A 12,959-nucleotide genomic window follows, 5' to 3' on the forward strand; every position below is an offset into this window, starting at 1 on the left:
TATATCAAATTTATGCTAAATTTAATTTGTTAAGAGAATGGCCTTTGTTACTAAAAATTATGTCACTTCATGAAATAATTGGGAAATTCTCCACTGTAATTCTTTATTCATCCATAAAGGAAGTAGTTGTAAAATTCATAAAAGAAAGGACGTAATCTAACCTGAAGCGTCATAAGGCAATTACTAATACCTTTGCTACTTACAAAAATTATCACGTATTTCCCCCAGAAATGTTAGAATTCCATGTTTCTTAGTGTTCTCATCTTAATTTATTTGAAAACCAAATACTATTGTGCTCTTCCATTGTCTACAGTCAACACAACAAAATAATGTTCATCATAAACACCTGAAATAATATTATATTTTTTGTTGTCAATAGTCACAACATGATGCATAACAATTGTAATAGTAAACAATATTAAATACCTATATAAAACTATATTTTGATAAAATATCAATGTTGCCCGCACAAAGATCCACCAATTATGCATCTGAACTTGAATTTTAATCCTATACAATCAACACATGGCGGCTATTGACATGGTATTTTTTACAAATGACATTAATAATCATTAGGCTACAAATAAATTCCATTTAAATGTTTTTTTTGTCAAGGTGATATTATGTTGTTTCGTAAAATGTGTTGCGCTGTAGAATCAAACCATTTCTAGCTGCATGACATAAAGATCTATGACATCATAAATTATTGTTCAAACACTTTCAACACACGCTAAGGATGTTGCCCTCGCATTTGCGAGGGCCACCTTGCTAGTTTAATATAAAAGATGTGTAGGCCCAACGGTTTATATATGTGTATACCATATCTTTCTCATTTTGTGATGTTTTTATTTCCACAAGGACTCTCTGTCATGTCTCTCGCCCGATGTTTTAAAGGCCTCACTTACTAACCCAATTTTATGCCAATTATGTGGGGAAAGGTATTTTCTTATGCAGAAATGTAACACTGTTATTCACTCCGTCCCATATTAAGTGACTCAAATTTGCCGAAATATGAATGTATTTATACTCCAAAAGCGTTTAGATACATATAATATTCCGTCACTTAATATGGGACGGAGGGAGTATTTAAATTTAGTTACGTACGCTTTTTGTGCCTTTTGTTTAATCTAGCACTATGGTATATGAATAGCACGGTACTCCCTCCATTTCACAAACGTTGGCGTATTTTGTTTCGTTAAGACAAAGATTTTGACCAATAAAAACTCTATTGATATGTATTTTTTCATATATAAAATTTATATCAATGGATTCGTCTTTAATTTTTTTTGCTAATGATCATGGTTTCGTATCATATAACTTACATATTAATAGAGTAATTCTTGGTCAAAGGCTTGTCTTAACGAAACGAAATATGCCAACTTTTATGAAATGGAGGGAGTACTGCTTTGTGAATATATTCAATTAAAAATTCGGGGGCTGTAAGAGCCAAACACGACAAACCAAAACATAATGGTGAAAAGCCTAGTCAGATTATGAGCATCAAGATTAACATTGAAAGCCCTCTACTCATGTTTGAAAGAATCCTTTGCCAAACAGCTCTTTCTTGGCTTCGATGTCCTTGATAATTGCACTAGTAGTACGTTGCCTTGTTCCAAACTCTTGATCACCGAGAGGCAATCCGACGACACACAAATGAGGTCAAGGCCAGTGAAAGCGCCTAATTACAGGTCGCCGCCTCAAGCGTAGTTGGGTCAGTATGCCCTGCAATAGTAATAGACCAAGCAAGCACCCAGAAATAATATTCGAGACAGCTTGACCTGTCGAGACTCGAGAGACGGTCCAGCCCATATCAAATTTATCAATCCGTAGTATTCTCCTTTCCCAGGCCCATTTGAGCCCACCAGAAAAAACAAAAGAAAACAAAATCGAATCACCATTACCCATTGGCTTCCTAATCTGAGGTAAGAACGGAGGAGAAATCTTAGCGGCGGCGGCGCGGCCTCGAAGAGAGAGTGACCAGACGGGAAGGAGATCCGAGCAAAGCCGAAGATGAGCGGGACGGTGAAGAAGGTGGCGGACGCCGCGTCCAAGGCCGGGAAGGCGATCGACTGGGACGGCATGGCGAAGATGCTCGTCTCCGAGGAGGCCCGCAAGGAGTTCGCCAACCTCCGCCGCACCTTCGAGGACGTCAACAACCAGCTCCAGACCAAGTTCTCCCAGGTACGCTACCAATCGCCGCTGCCCCATCCCGTCTCGCTCTCGCCTGATCGATCTGGCCAGCGTAGCTAGGGTTTGGTCCCCTGTCAGATCAGATCAGGGGTTCGTTTCGCTAATGGACGCCTTTGCGCGTGGGATCCACTCGCAGAGCAAGGAGTATTCTGATCGATGAACAGGGGGAAGCAGCGCACCTCGGTTTCGCTGTGATCGCAACCACGTGATCCCATTGTTTTAGATTGGGAATGTCATTAGGATACAAAGGTGTAGAGTACAGCCGAACAATTTCTATAAACAGGTCGGAAAATCGGTCTTGTATTCAAAATGAAAACTGTGGCAATAGTAGTACTCCGTACAAAATCAACGAGTGTTGAAGTAGGTTTGCTCTTCAGTGAGTAGTTTCTTATAGCCTGTCACTTAAAAACTTGAAAGATGGGCAAGAATTTGAAACTTTAATTTGGATGGCTGTATGGATGCCCACCCTGAGATAGGTTTGGCTTGAATAACCTTTCCCTCCCTGGACCAGACTGCATCAATTAGCTTAGCTAGTACTGGCAGAAAAAAGTATGGTTCATTCGATCTCTTTTGTAATCCAAGCATTGCTGCTCGTCCTGAACTAGAGATTACAAACCAATGGGAGGTTCAATATAAAATAGGGGCATATTGTAAAGGGATATATTGCACCATGAGAAGCAAGAAACGTGGAAAAACTAAGTAGCCCTTCTCTTAAATGTATAATGCTCTTAAAGTTTAGCCATGTTTGTTTTATAGTTTGTAATGGCGTTGTATGTAAGTGATATGGCAACCCTTGAAACATGCATCACCCTTCTGATATATTAGGTGATCTGAGAAATGTATGTGTATTGTTATTGCAGGAGCCAAAGCCAATTGACTGGGACATGTACAGAAAAGGAATCGGATCGAAAGTTGTGGATATGTACAAGGAGGCTTATGATAGTATGTGTTATTTCTATTCTCTACTTATTTGCATTTCTAAGGCAACTGTTGTGCTACGAAATTACAATCAAACTGGTTTTAGTTTAATATGGGATTTACAACTTGTTGCTGATATGTGATTTCGGAAGAATGCAATTATGAAGTGTAACTTGCTTATGTTTTTTTAAATGATCCATTAACAGAATCATCTGAGTGATAGATACAGGTTTGCATTCTATAATACATCAGGTTCGCCGCTAATAATATGATGTATAATATCATCAGGCCTTTGAACTCTGAGTAGACCTGGATAAATCATGCTATTAGCATTTGGTTTTGCTGCATTGCAAGTTTGCTGCTCAGTTAGTCCTGTGGGTCTATGCATGTTCCTTTTTTTGACCTCTCATGAAAACCAATCTTGGAACTAATGTAGGTATCGAGATCCCCAAGTATGTTGACACTGTCACTCCTGAGTACAAGCCTAAGTTCGATGCTCTGGTGAGGATTCACTGTTCTTTCCAAAGATGCCTTATTTGGAAAATTGGACTGTCACAGCTGGCTAATATACTTATGATATCTCCTTTTGACATATTGTAGTTAGTCGAATTGAAGGAAGCAGAACAGACATCTCTGAAGGAATCAGAGAGGATAGAGAAGGAGATTGCTGAAATGAAGGAGATGAAGGTGAGTTGGACCTTTAATAAATGTTGGACTGGTTGCTTTTGCATTGATCTTAACATTCTGTTTACACATTCGTCGTAACATTTCTTTTTACATGCGCAGAAAAAGATCAGCACAATGACAGCAGACGAGTACTTTGAGAAGCACCCTGAACTCAGGAAGAAGTTCGATGATGAGATCCGTAACGATAACTGGGGATACTAGATAATGGCGAAACTCCCAGCTCCTTTACTGGAATATTTAATAATACTTCTTTGTCCTGATACACATCGAAGGTTCACCATCAAACTTCGGTGAATTCCATAACATGCGGACAGGGCTTGTTGAAATTCCAACATTACTCTGCTTTTTGTACCTTCCATTACTCGTTTTGAGGCTCATCAGCTCATTCTTATGAATTTTTGTCTCGCTGTTGGTTCTGCCATGGCTTGATTCCTCCATGTACCTTGTGATTGGTTGATGTGCTCTTACTCCCAGGCACAGATCTTTGAGATTGGCCTCACATTTCCCTGCTACATCCATCTTACCTTTAGGAAAAGCATCCAAAGGTTTAAGGGTGACTTCAATGCACCGACCCAAATCGGACAAAAAAAGTGTGTTTTGGTGGCAATCCGGACATGCTGGGGAGCCTTGTCTGGCTCGTGTCGTTTTAGGTCTACGCCCCCAACACGGTCACACATATGATATGTTTTACTTATATATTTAGTTTTGGTCACAGATAGCCTTGTCCATGAGCAGCTGTCTGCCCAGACGCAAACCCGGCCAGAAATGGGTTGAGCTGGACCAAAAAAAAGGGGACAACGACCGAATTGGGTTGCCACGTTGGAATCGTCATGAGAACAGACTCTCAATGGTTTTTTTCTTCACGATGTGAGTGATGAAACGTCCTTTGCAATTTGGCGCACTGCCGACAACCCCTGTGAGAAAGCAACGGAGCAACGGAGGGGGAAAACAGAGCAGAACAGAGAGTGAGAGTGAATGACCGCCGCTATGAACTGGCAAAAGCAGCTGGTGCCTGTGTTTAAGCATGGAACCATAGTAGCAAACCTTTTGAACTCCTGGTTCATGTGGCTTGGCCAAGACAAAGACCTGCGAAAGAAAATGAACCAGAAGAAGCCAAAATGGATGGTTGGTAGTGTTAAGGAAGGGGTTGCACTGATCGTACGACGTACTCATTCTCGTTAGGTTTATGGTTTATCTGGGGAGGATCATCAAGATAATGGTTGTTGTTCCAACTAGTAAAGGTGATAATATAATATCGTTTCCTCGGTAATATAAAGATGCAGATCCTTGTGGCTAATGAGGTGATCTTTAGATTAGATGTGGACATGGAGGGGCGAGCACTCTCTGCGCAGGAGCGAGGCCTAAGGACTATACTCAAGAAGAAATTATTGGGTCTTGTTTCGCTTGAGAGGACTATGGCGCGACAAAAATCGAGGCTCTCGTGGCTCAAGGAAGGGGATGCTAACACTCGCTTCTTCCACCTTAGTGCGAGCCATCGAAAGAGGAAGAATTTCACGGCTTCCCTATCTTCTGACAATGGTTTTGTGACGGACCATGCGGGTATGGCGGCGGAGGTTGATTCCTTCTTTCGGGGTTTGCTTGGTTCTAGGGTCGACAGGGAATTTGCCCTGAACTTTGACTTCCTAGACGTGGATAGATTCCCTCAGATTGGTCTCGAGGATGCTTTCACTGAGGAGGAGGTGTGGCGTGTGGTTCGTGAGCTCCCTCCGGACAAGTGCCCGGGCCCGAATGGTTTCACTGGCCGATTGTTCACCACTTGTTGGTCCATCATCAAGGATGATATCATGGACTCTTTCAAAGCATTCCATGCGCTCCATTCATGTGGGTTTGATGCTGTCAACCAGGCCTATATTTGCCTTCTCCCGAAGAGGCAAGATGCGACGTCGGTACGAGACTATAGACCTATTAGCCTAATCCATGGTGTGGGCAAGTTGGTCTCAAAGGTCTTGGCTAATCGCCTTAGCCCTGAGCTGCCGAGGCTTGTGGGACCTCACCAGAGGGCTTTCATTCGTGGACGCTACCTACACGATAACTTCTTGCTAGTTCATGGAACTGCCAGGAAGTTGTTTTCTTTGCGTCGGCTGGCTGTTCTTTTGAAGCTTGACATCACAAAGGCGTTCGACTCCATTCACTGGTCCTTTCTTTTCGACGTCTTGAAGTGGTTAGGCTTTGGTCATAATTGGATTGCCTGGGTTGGTGCTCTCCTTGGCTCGGCATCGACTCGGGTGTTGATTAACGGTGTCCCTGGTGAGTCTATTGAGCATAGGCGTGGCTTGCTGCAAGGAGATCCTCTGTCGCCAATGTTGTTCATTTTGGTCATTGATGTGCTGAACTGGGTGCTATTGAAGGCAGAGTCCTTTGGTCTTTTTGAGCGCCTGGTCGTGCGAGGTCTCTCTCAACGTGCGTCCTTCTTTGCGGACAATGCGGTGATCTTCATGCAGCCGACTGAGAGAGAACTGCGGGCAACTGTGGCGGTGCTCGAGGACTTTGGTGTGGTCTCTAGGCTCCATGTAAATTTTCAGAAGACTTCAGCGCATTTAATCCGTTGCTCGGATGAGCATGACCTCCTTGTGGGTGGCACGCTTGGTTGTGAGGTGGGACCTTTCCCATGTACCTACTTGGGCTTACCCCTCGGGCTTCGAAAGCCAACGGCAACTCAACTTTCGTCTGTGGTGGACAAGGTGGCGAATAAGCTCCAGACATGGTCCGCCCCTATGCTTACTCTTGGGGGACGGCTCACCCTTGTTAGATCGACCCTCTCAGCTATGCCGGTCTATGCCATGATGTCTCTCGACCTTCCTATGAAGACCATTGTGTTAGGTTCGTTGCATAGGAAACAAAAAATTTCCTACGAGAAGTGCGGAAGAAAAACCCAAGAATATATATACTAGATGTATGTAACGAGAGGGATCATGAACACCATACCCTCGTAGACCGCTAAGCGTTACGATCACGAGATCGTTGTTGGTGTAGTGGAACTTTCAATGAGATCAATCTCAGTGCCGAACGGACAGCACCTCCTTGGTATCCACACGTTCAGCTTCACGTTGTCTCCTCCTTCCTCGATCCAGTAAGCGAGAGGGAGAGGTAGACGAGATCCCGGCAGCACGACGGCGTGGTGACTATGGTGAATATTCTCACAGGCAGGGCTACGCCGTGCGCGTGAGAAGAGGAGGAGAGGAGGGCTCAGGGGAGAGAGATCCAACTGAAAGCTTGGGGTGTCTCTCTCCCTTGCCCCCCCTTCTATTTATATAGGGGTAGAGGAGGCGTGGCCGGCCAGGACTATCCCGTGGCCAGGACTCTCCGGCGGCCAGGACTCTGATGAGGCCAGGACTCTCCCGCGGCCAGGACTCTCCTCCTGGCCGCATGGGCCCTGTGGGCTAGCCCCTCGGCCCATTAAGGCCAGGGTGCTCCCTCACAGGCCCATTTAGCCCAGGGATAGGTGGGCCTCAAGGTGGAACCCTCCGGATCCCTCCGGAACCTTCTAGAAGCTTCCCGGTCAAAACCGGGAAATATTCCAAACATTCCAGAACCCTGAAAACAACTTTCCATATATAAATCTTTATCTCCGGAACATTCCGGAGCTCCTCGTTGCGTCTAGGATCCCATCCAAGACTCCGAATCATAATTCGATATCATCATCATTTATCTCATCTAACCCAAGCAACATGAAACGTTAAGTGTGTGACCCTACGGGTTCGAGAACATGTGGACATGATCAAATATCAATAACCAATAGCGGGACCTGGATGTCCATAATAGTTCCCACATATTCCACGAAGATCTCATCGGTTGAACCACTATGTCGAGGATTCAATTAATCCAGTATCCAATTCTCTTTGTCTCGCGATATATTACTTGCCCGAGATTTGATCGTCGGTATCGCCATACCTAGTTTAATCTCGTTACCGGCAAGTTCTCTTTACTCGTTCCGTAATATAATACCCCCGCAACTAAACACATTAGTCGCATGCTTGCAAGCTCATTAGGATGTTATATTACCGAGAGGGCCCAGAGATATCTCTCCGTCACAAGGAGTGACAAATCCCAGTCTTGATCCATACAACCCAACAAGCACCTTCTGGGATACCTGAAAAACACCTTTATGATCATCCAGTTACGAGATGACGGTTGATGCCCACAAAGTATTCTTCCGGTACTAGGGAGTGGCATGATCTCATGGTCTAAAGAAATAATACTTGACATAATAAAACATAAGCAACTTAAACTTAAGTGACACGATCAAAAGCTATGTTTAGGTTTGGGTCTGTCCATCACATCATTCTCCTAATGATATGATCTCGTTATTAAATGACAACACATGTCTATGGTTAGGAAACCTTAACCATCTTTAATCAACGAGCTAATCTAGTAGAGGCGTATTAGGGACACGGTATTTGTTTATTTATCCACACATGTATTTGAGTTTCCAATCAATACAATTATAGCATGGGCAATAAACATTTATCAAGAACAATGAAATATGATAATAACAAATTTATTATTGCCTCTAGGGCATATTTCCAACACATTGCGGGCATAGAGAAGATCTGCCGTGGGTTCTTGTGGAAAGGCAGAAAAGACGTCCGCGGAGGACATAGTGGCATGGAAAGATGTTTGCTCCCCTCGCGAGATTGGTAGTTTAGGCATCCCCAATTTGAAGCTGCTCAATCTTGCACTCAGAACGCGATGGGGGCGGCTATGTCGTGCGGACCCGACGCGTCCATGGGCTGAATTCAACATCCAAATCCCGGAACAGGCCAGAGCACTTTGTGAGGCGGCGATTGAGGTGGCGAGGGGGTACGGTGAAGCCCTACATTTTCTGGTATGATCCTTGTCTACAGGAGGGGCGTTCGCTTGCGGATTTGGCGCCTACGCTGCTATCGGAGATCTCGGGTAGGGCATTCAGGCTTTCTGTGGCCGAGGCTTTGCATGCCAATGGTTGGCTTCGAGCCATCCACCAGGAGCTCTCCTTTCAGGTGCTTGTGGATCTTTTGGTGGTTCATGACCACATGGCTGAGGTGATTCTTTCAGACGATGATGATCGTTTCCGTTGGAAATGGAGCGACAATGGGACCTACACGGCCTAGTCTGCGTACGCGGCTTTCTTCCAAGGTCGTGTGCTTGCTGCGGGGGCTACTAAGGTTTGGTCCTCCAAGGCACCAACTAAGTGCAAGACCTTCATGTGGTTGGCTCTAAAAAATAGATGTTGGACGGCGGATAGGCTTTCGAAGCGAGGTTTGCCCCACCCGGCACGCTGTCCTTTGTGTGATCAAAGCGATGAGACCATTGACTATCTTCTTCTTGGTTCCGTCATGGCTCGGGAAGTGTGGTCGATCTCGCCGCGGGGCTGGAACAGGCTTTGATGGCTCCCTACTCCGCAAGCCTCTGTTGCCGAATGGTGGACGAGCCTTGTGGTGCAAGGCAAGAAAGAGAAGAGGAATCTCAACACTAGCATTACTCTCATCTGCTGGTGCCTCTGGAAGCACAGGAACTCGGTGGTGTTCGATGCAGCGACTCCGAGTGCTAGAAAGATACAACAAATGATCGATAGTGAAGGAAGGGCATGGTCGAGCGCGGGTCTTTTTCATAGTGTAGATTTGTCGCTTTTTAGTCTAGTGGATCCCTTGTGGAATGTAATAGAGTAGTCATTTTACTGATGCCTACGAGCATGTAACCACGTTGCGGAATCCTCTTTCAATATATGATATATCTGTTTGGGTGTATTCTAGAAAAAAAAAATCTTAATGAGGTCGGTAACAGGTTGAACTTGCTTGTGCCAATGAATTTTTCTCTCTTTTTACGGTGTTCATGGTGATTCATCGTAACTCATGCTCGTATCGTGGTGAGCTTTCACCCATGCTTCAACGAGTAGCCGACTATGGTTTTGGAAAAAGAAGACAGTGGTCTGAGTTATATTGTGAATCCAGTCCTTAATATTTTTTATCGGCACTTGTATTCTTTCACCTCGATTTATTGATTGATACTTGGAGCTAGAAAAGTACACAGGCATTCCCTCAAGAAAAAGGAAAAGTACACAGGCAGACAAAGTTACAACACGGACACTTGCGCTGCCGCGCGGCACACTGCAGACTTCACAGTGGACTTCTCCGTTCGCCCTTAAACTCTTGTATGGAGCAAGAGCCCAACTGCGTGGCGTCGAGGCGAGGGAGTGAGCTAGGCGTTGCTCCGGAAGGAGCCGTAGCCCCTGGCGCTGGCGCGGAGGACGGTCTGGTGGTACAGCGCCGCGATCGCCGCGCCGATGAAGGGCCCCACCCAGAAGATCCACTGCGTTACATATGAATTACAGTGCATTGTCAGCTAACTAAATGATTCCGGGCAGCTGTAAGAGGAAACTCATGCACAAATGGAATATATATAATGTACCTGGTCACTCCAGGCCTTGTCGTTGTTGTAAACCACGGCGGCGCCGAGGCTCCTTGCCGGGTTGATCCCCGTCCCGGTGATCGGGATCGTCGCCAGGTGCACCATGAACACCGCGAACCCGATCGGCAGCGGGGCCAACACCTAATTAAATCAGTCCATCACAAAACAAAACAAAACAAAGGCCAGATGAGCACATCCGGTTGTTCTTCCAATGTAGTAGTAGTAGTAGTAGAACCAGAAACACAAGTCTCAACAACTTCTTACCGGGACATGGGAGTCGCGGGCGTTGCGCTTGGAATCGGTGGCGGAGAAGACGGTGTAGACGAGCACGAACGTCCCAATAATCTCGGCCGCGAGCCCCGTGCCCATGGAGTAGCCCGCGCTGACGCCGTTGGCGCCGCCGCCGTAGCGCGCGTAGAAGTCGCGCTGGAAGCCCTTGACGAGCCCGACGCCGCAGATGGCGCCGAGGCACTGGGCCACCATGTAGAGCAGGGCCCGGACCAGGGAGACCTTGCGGGCCAGGAAGAGCCCGAAGGTGACGGCCGGGTTGATGTGCCCGCCCGAGACGCCCGCGGTGCAGTAGACGAGCACGAAGATCATGCCGCCGAAGGCCCACGCGATGCCCAGGATCCCCACGCCGCCGCACGCCGCGTCGGCGCCGGCGCCGGGGGCGGAGGCGTCCGTCTGGTGCTTGTAGCCGATGACGGTGGCCACGGTTATGTAGAGGAACAGCAGCGTGGCCACGAACTCGGCGATCACGGCGCGGTAGAGGGACCACTTGCCGAGCTCGTCGATGTCGATGAGCGGCGCCGGCGGAGGGTCCGAGTAGTCCCGGGCGCCGCCGCCGGCCTCCAGGGAAGCGACGTCCACCTCCTTGCCCATTGTATGTGTAATGTGTGTGGCTAGCTTGCTTTGGGTAAATGTCGTGTGTGATCTTGGTTCGGAAACTCTGGAATGGAAGCTAGACGTACAGGTTGTTGTAGGCAGTGTTCGTTTTGTGGTTTTCGTGGTTGTGACAGGAGGTATTTATAGGGGTTTAAGGTTGGGGATTTGGGACAACGGTGTGGGTTTAAGGCATTCCGCTAATTTTGGAAAATTGTTGGGAGCTGAGCTCAACGCGGTTTTTTTTTCTCAGTATAGTACGTTGGATGGGTATTTCCTTGGACCTGTTACCCCGACTATTCTGTTAAGTTCTGGCCATAGCTAGATGGGAATCGGGTCAAATAATATTTACAACATGTTTTTACCCCCAAATAGGAATTTTCTCTAGCAGCCAGCTAACAGTTTAATGGCGGCGCTAAAATTTCTGCAACCCGAAAACGTAACACAGCTTGTAGTCTTGTAATCTGAGGGCATGTACCCTGAGAGCATCCAACAATCCATTACTACTTGAACTTGTAGAGCTACCCTGGGGTGTGTACCTGATGGAGAATTTAATTCTAATGGCTAAAATAACTGACAGAAGGATTATTCAGTCTGTGAATCTTTTACTGTAAAATAGTCTAATCTCACAGTGCAGAGCAGGTATGCTCCTAATAGTTTGTGTCGTAATGTGCTTTGGCATTTTTTAAGCATGCATTTGTTTTATTTACTCCCTGAATTTTGGTTGACAATTTTCTTGCCAGACCACTTAATGGTAATGTAATTAGAGCTTCAAACAATATTCAAAGTTAGCATGCGCAGTATTGCGCGCGGTGCAATTTTTAGGACATCTCCGTCACAGTACGTACTTTATTGTGCTGGTATTATTAAAGAATATCACATCCATGGATGATGTAGAGCTCTTTTGTTTTCTCCTGTAAATTCCATGGTGGAGGTTCTGACAATGATTGTCCTTTTTGGTTTGGAGGGCCGTCCCACACCGACTTTGATCTTAGATTCGTAAAGCCATTCTACTCCCGGGCCTACCACCAGCATCATTTCGGCTCATCCTGTGGCCGGAAATGAGCTAACGCCCGGATCAATTAAACTAGCTAAGTACTTTAGTCTCTAATCTGAACAAAAGATAAGCACTTGGCTACCTCCCAAGGATTAAACATGGACAAGACAACGGTGGTGCTGGATCGGCCTTTTGGTGGTAGCTAGTGTTGTCATACTGAGCCGGAGGAGCAATTCCATCCACAAGAGAATTAGGAAAAGAGAAACACAGGGCACTTCAGCCAGTGCACGCACGCATGCGCCGGCCAGGGGAAATAATTATACGAGAATCTAAGGCGAAATTCACACGACGGAATCAGATCAGCCCATGGTTCTCATGCAGCTCTCAACAATGGAACCACGGAAGTGGGTTTTGGGAGGAGCAGTTGGATCTTGTGGGGTGCAGGAACGTGATGGCTGACTCGGATTTTTGTGTGTTTCCCGGCGGCCTTCAGTTGCTTGTCCCTTACGTGTACAGGCACTATCATCGTTTTTTTAGACGCAGTAGGCATCATCATCGTTTTGTGGTAATGGATTAAGCTCAGGCTCGAGTTGTCAGCTAAAAACAACTCTTCTATTAGGTCAGTTCAAAGTTTCAGTTGCTCTATTTTAGGACTCGAGATGGATACCATGGCATACATGTCTTTGCAACTGAGACCATGTCTTCATTTTGCCAAATTCGCCCTGATTGGAACAAAGCTTGTGTGCAAGAAATCACTGCCTCGGAAAGTCTACTTTGACTTATAAAAATCCTGTCCAGTTCCAGCTTGAATGCACAACACAACGGGGCAATCAAAGAGTAGTTTATTAAAGTGATTCTACCTCGCACATTGATATTA

The 12,959-nt window shown here is 46.0% G+C and overlaps 2 protein-coding genes across 2 annotated transcripts; one reads left to right on the forward strand and one right to left on the reverse strand.

The window, feature by feature from the left end:
* The first annotated feature begins 1,885 nt into the window (after positions 1-1,885).
* On the forward strand, positions 1,886-4,232 carry LOC100844960 (ATP synthase subunit d, mitochondrial). The gene is made up of 5 exons (XM_003563130.4): positions 1,886-2,181; positions 3,051-3,132; positions 3,545-3,609; positions 3,709-3,795; positions 3,895-4,232. Exons 1-5 carry the CDS (start codon positions 2,011-2,013, stop codon positions 3,994-3,996), a joined length of 507 nt encoding a protein of 168 aa, XP_003563178.1. The 5' UTR covers positions 1,886-2,010; the 3' UTR covers positions 3,997-4,232.
* A 5,500-nt stretch (positions 4,233-9,732) lies between these two features.
* On the reverse strand, positions 9,733-11,217 carry LOC100845568 (aquaporin PIP2-6). Its single transcript, XM_003563131.4, has 3 exons — positions 10,468-11,217; positions 10,204-10,344; positions 9,733-10,104 (listed from the first exon to the last, which is right to left on the reverse strand). The coding sequence occupies exons 1-3, from the start codon at positions 11,083-11,085 to the stop codon at positions 9,994-9,996; spliced, it is 870 nt and encodes a 289-aa protein (XP_003563179.1). The 5' UTR covers positions 11,086-11,217; the 3' UTR covers positions 9,733-9,993.
* Between the last annotated feature and the right edge of the window lie 1,742 nt (positions 11,218-12,959).

Source organism: Brachypodium distachyon, chromosome 1 (genome assembly GCF_000005505.3).
Source record: "Brachypodium distachyon strain Bd21 chromosome 1, Brachypodium_distachyon_v3.0, whole genome shotgun sequence".
In the NCBI taxonomy this organism is placed as follows: Eukaryota; Viridiplantae; Streptophyta; class Magnoliopsida; order Poales; family Poaceae; genus Brachypodium; species Brachypodium distachyon.

What these genes read in the sequence shown, in the direction of transcription:
- LOC100845568 (XM_003563131.4), bottom strand. Translation starts at nt 11,085, where the DNA reads ATGGGCAAGGAGGTGGACGTCGCTTCCCTGGAGGCCGGCGGCGGCGCC. An exon ending in CCCGCGACTCCCATGTCCCG is followed by an intron (nt 10,345 to 10,467) that starts GTAAGAAGTTGT and finishes TGATTTAATTAG; the next exon opens with GTGTTGGCCCCGCTGCCGAT. An exon ending in ACAAGGCCTGGAGTGACCAG is followed by an intron (nt 10,105 to 10,203) that starts GTACATTATATA and finishes TATGTAACGCAG; the next exon opens with TGGATCTTCTGGGTGGGGCC.
- LOC100844960 (XM_003563130.4), top strand. Translation starts at nt 2,011, where the DNA reads ATGAGCGGGACGGTGAAGAAGGTGGCGGACGCCGCGTCCAAGGCCGGG. An exon ending in GTACAAGGAGGCTTATGATA is followed by an intron (nt 3,133 to 3,544) that starts GTATGTGTTATT and finishes GAACTAATGTAG; the next exon opens with GTATCGAGATCCCCAAGTAT. An exon ending in CTGAAATGAAGGAGATGAAG is followed by an intron (nt 3,796 to 3,894) that starts GTGAGTTGGACC and finishes TTACATGCGCAG; the next exon opens with AAAAAGATCAGCACAATGAC.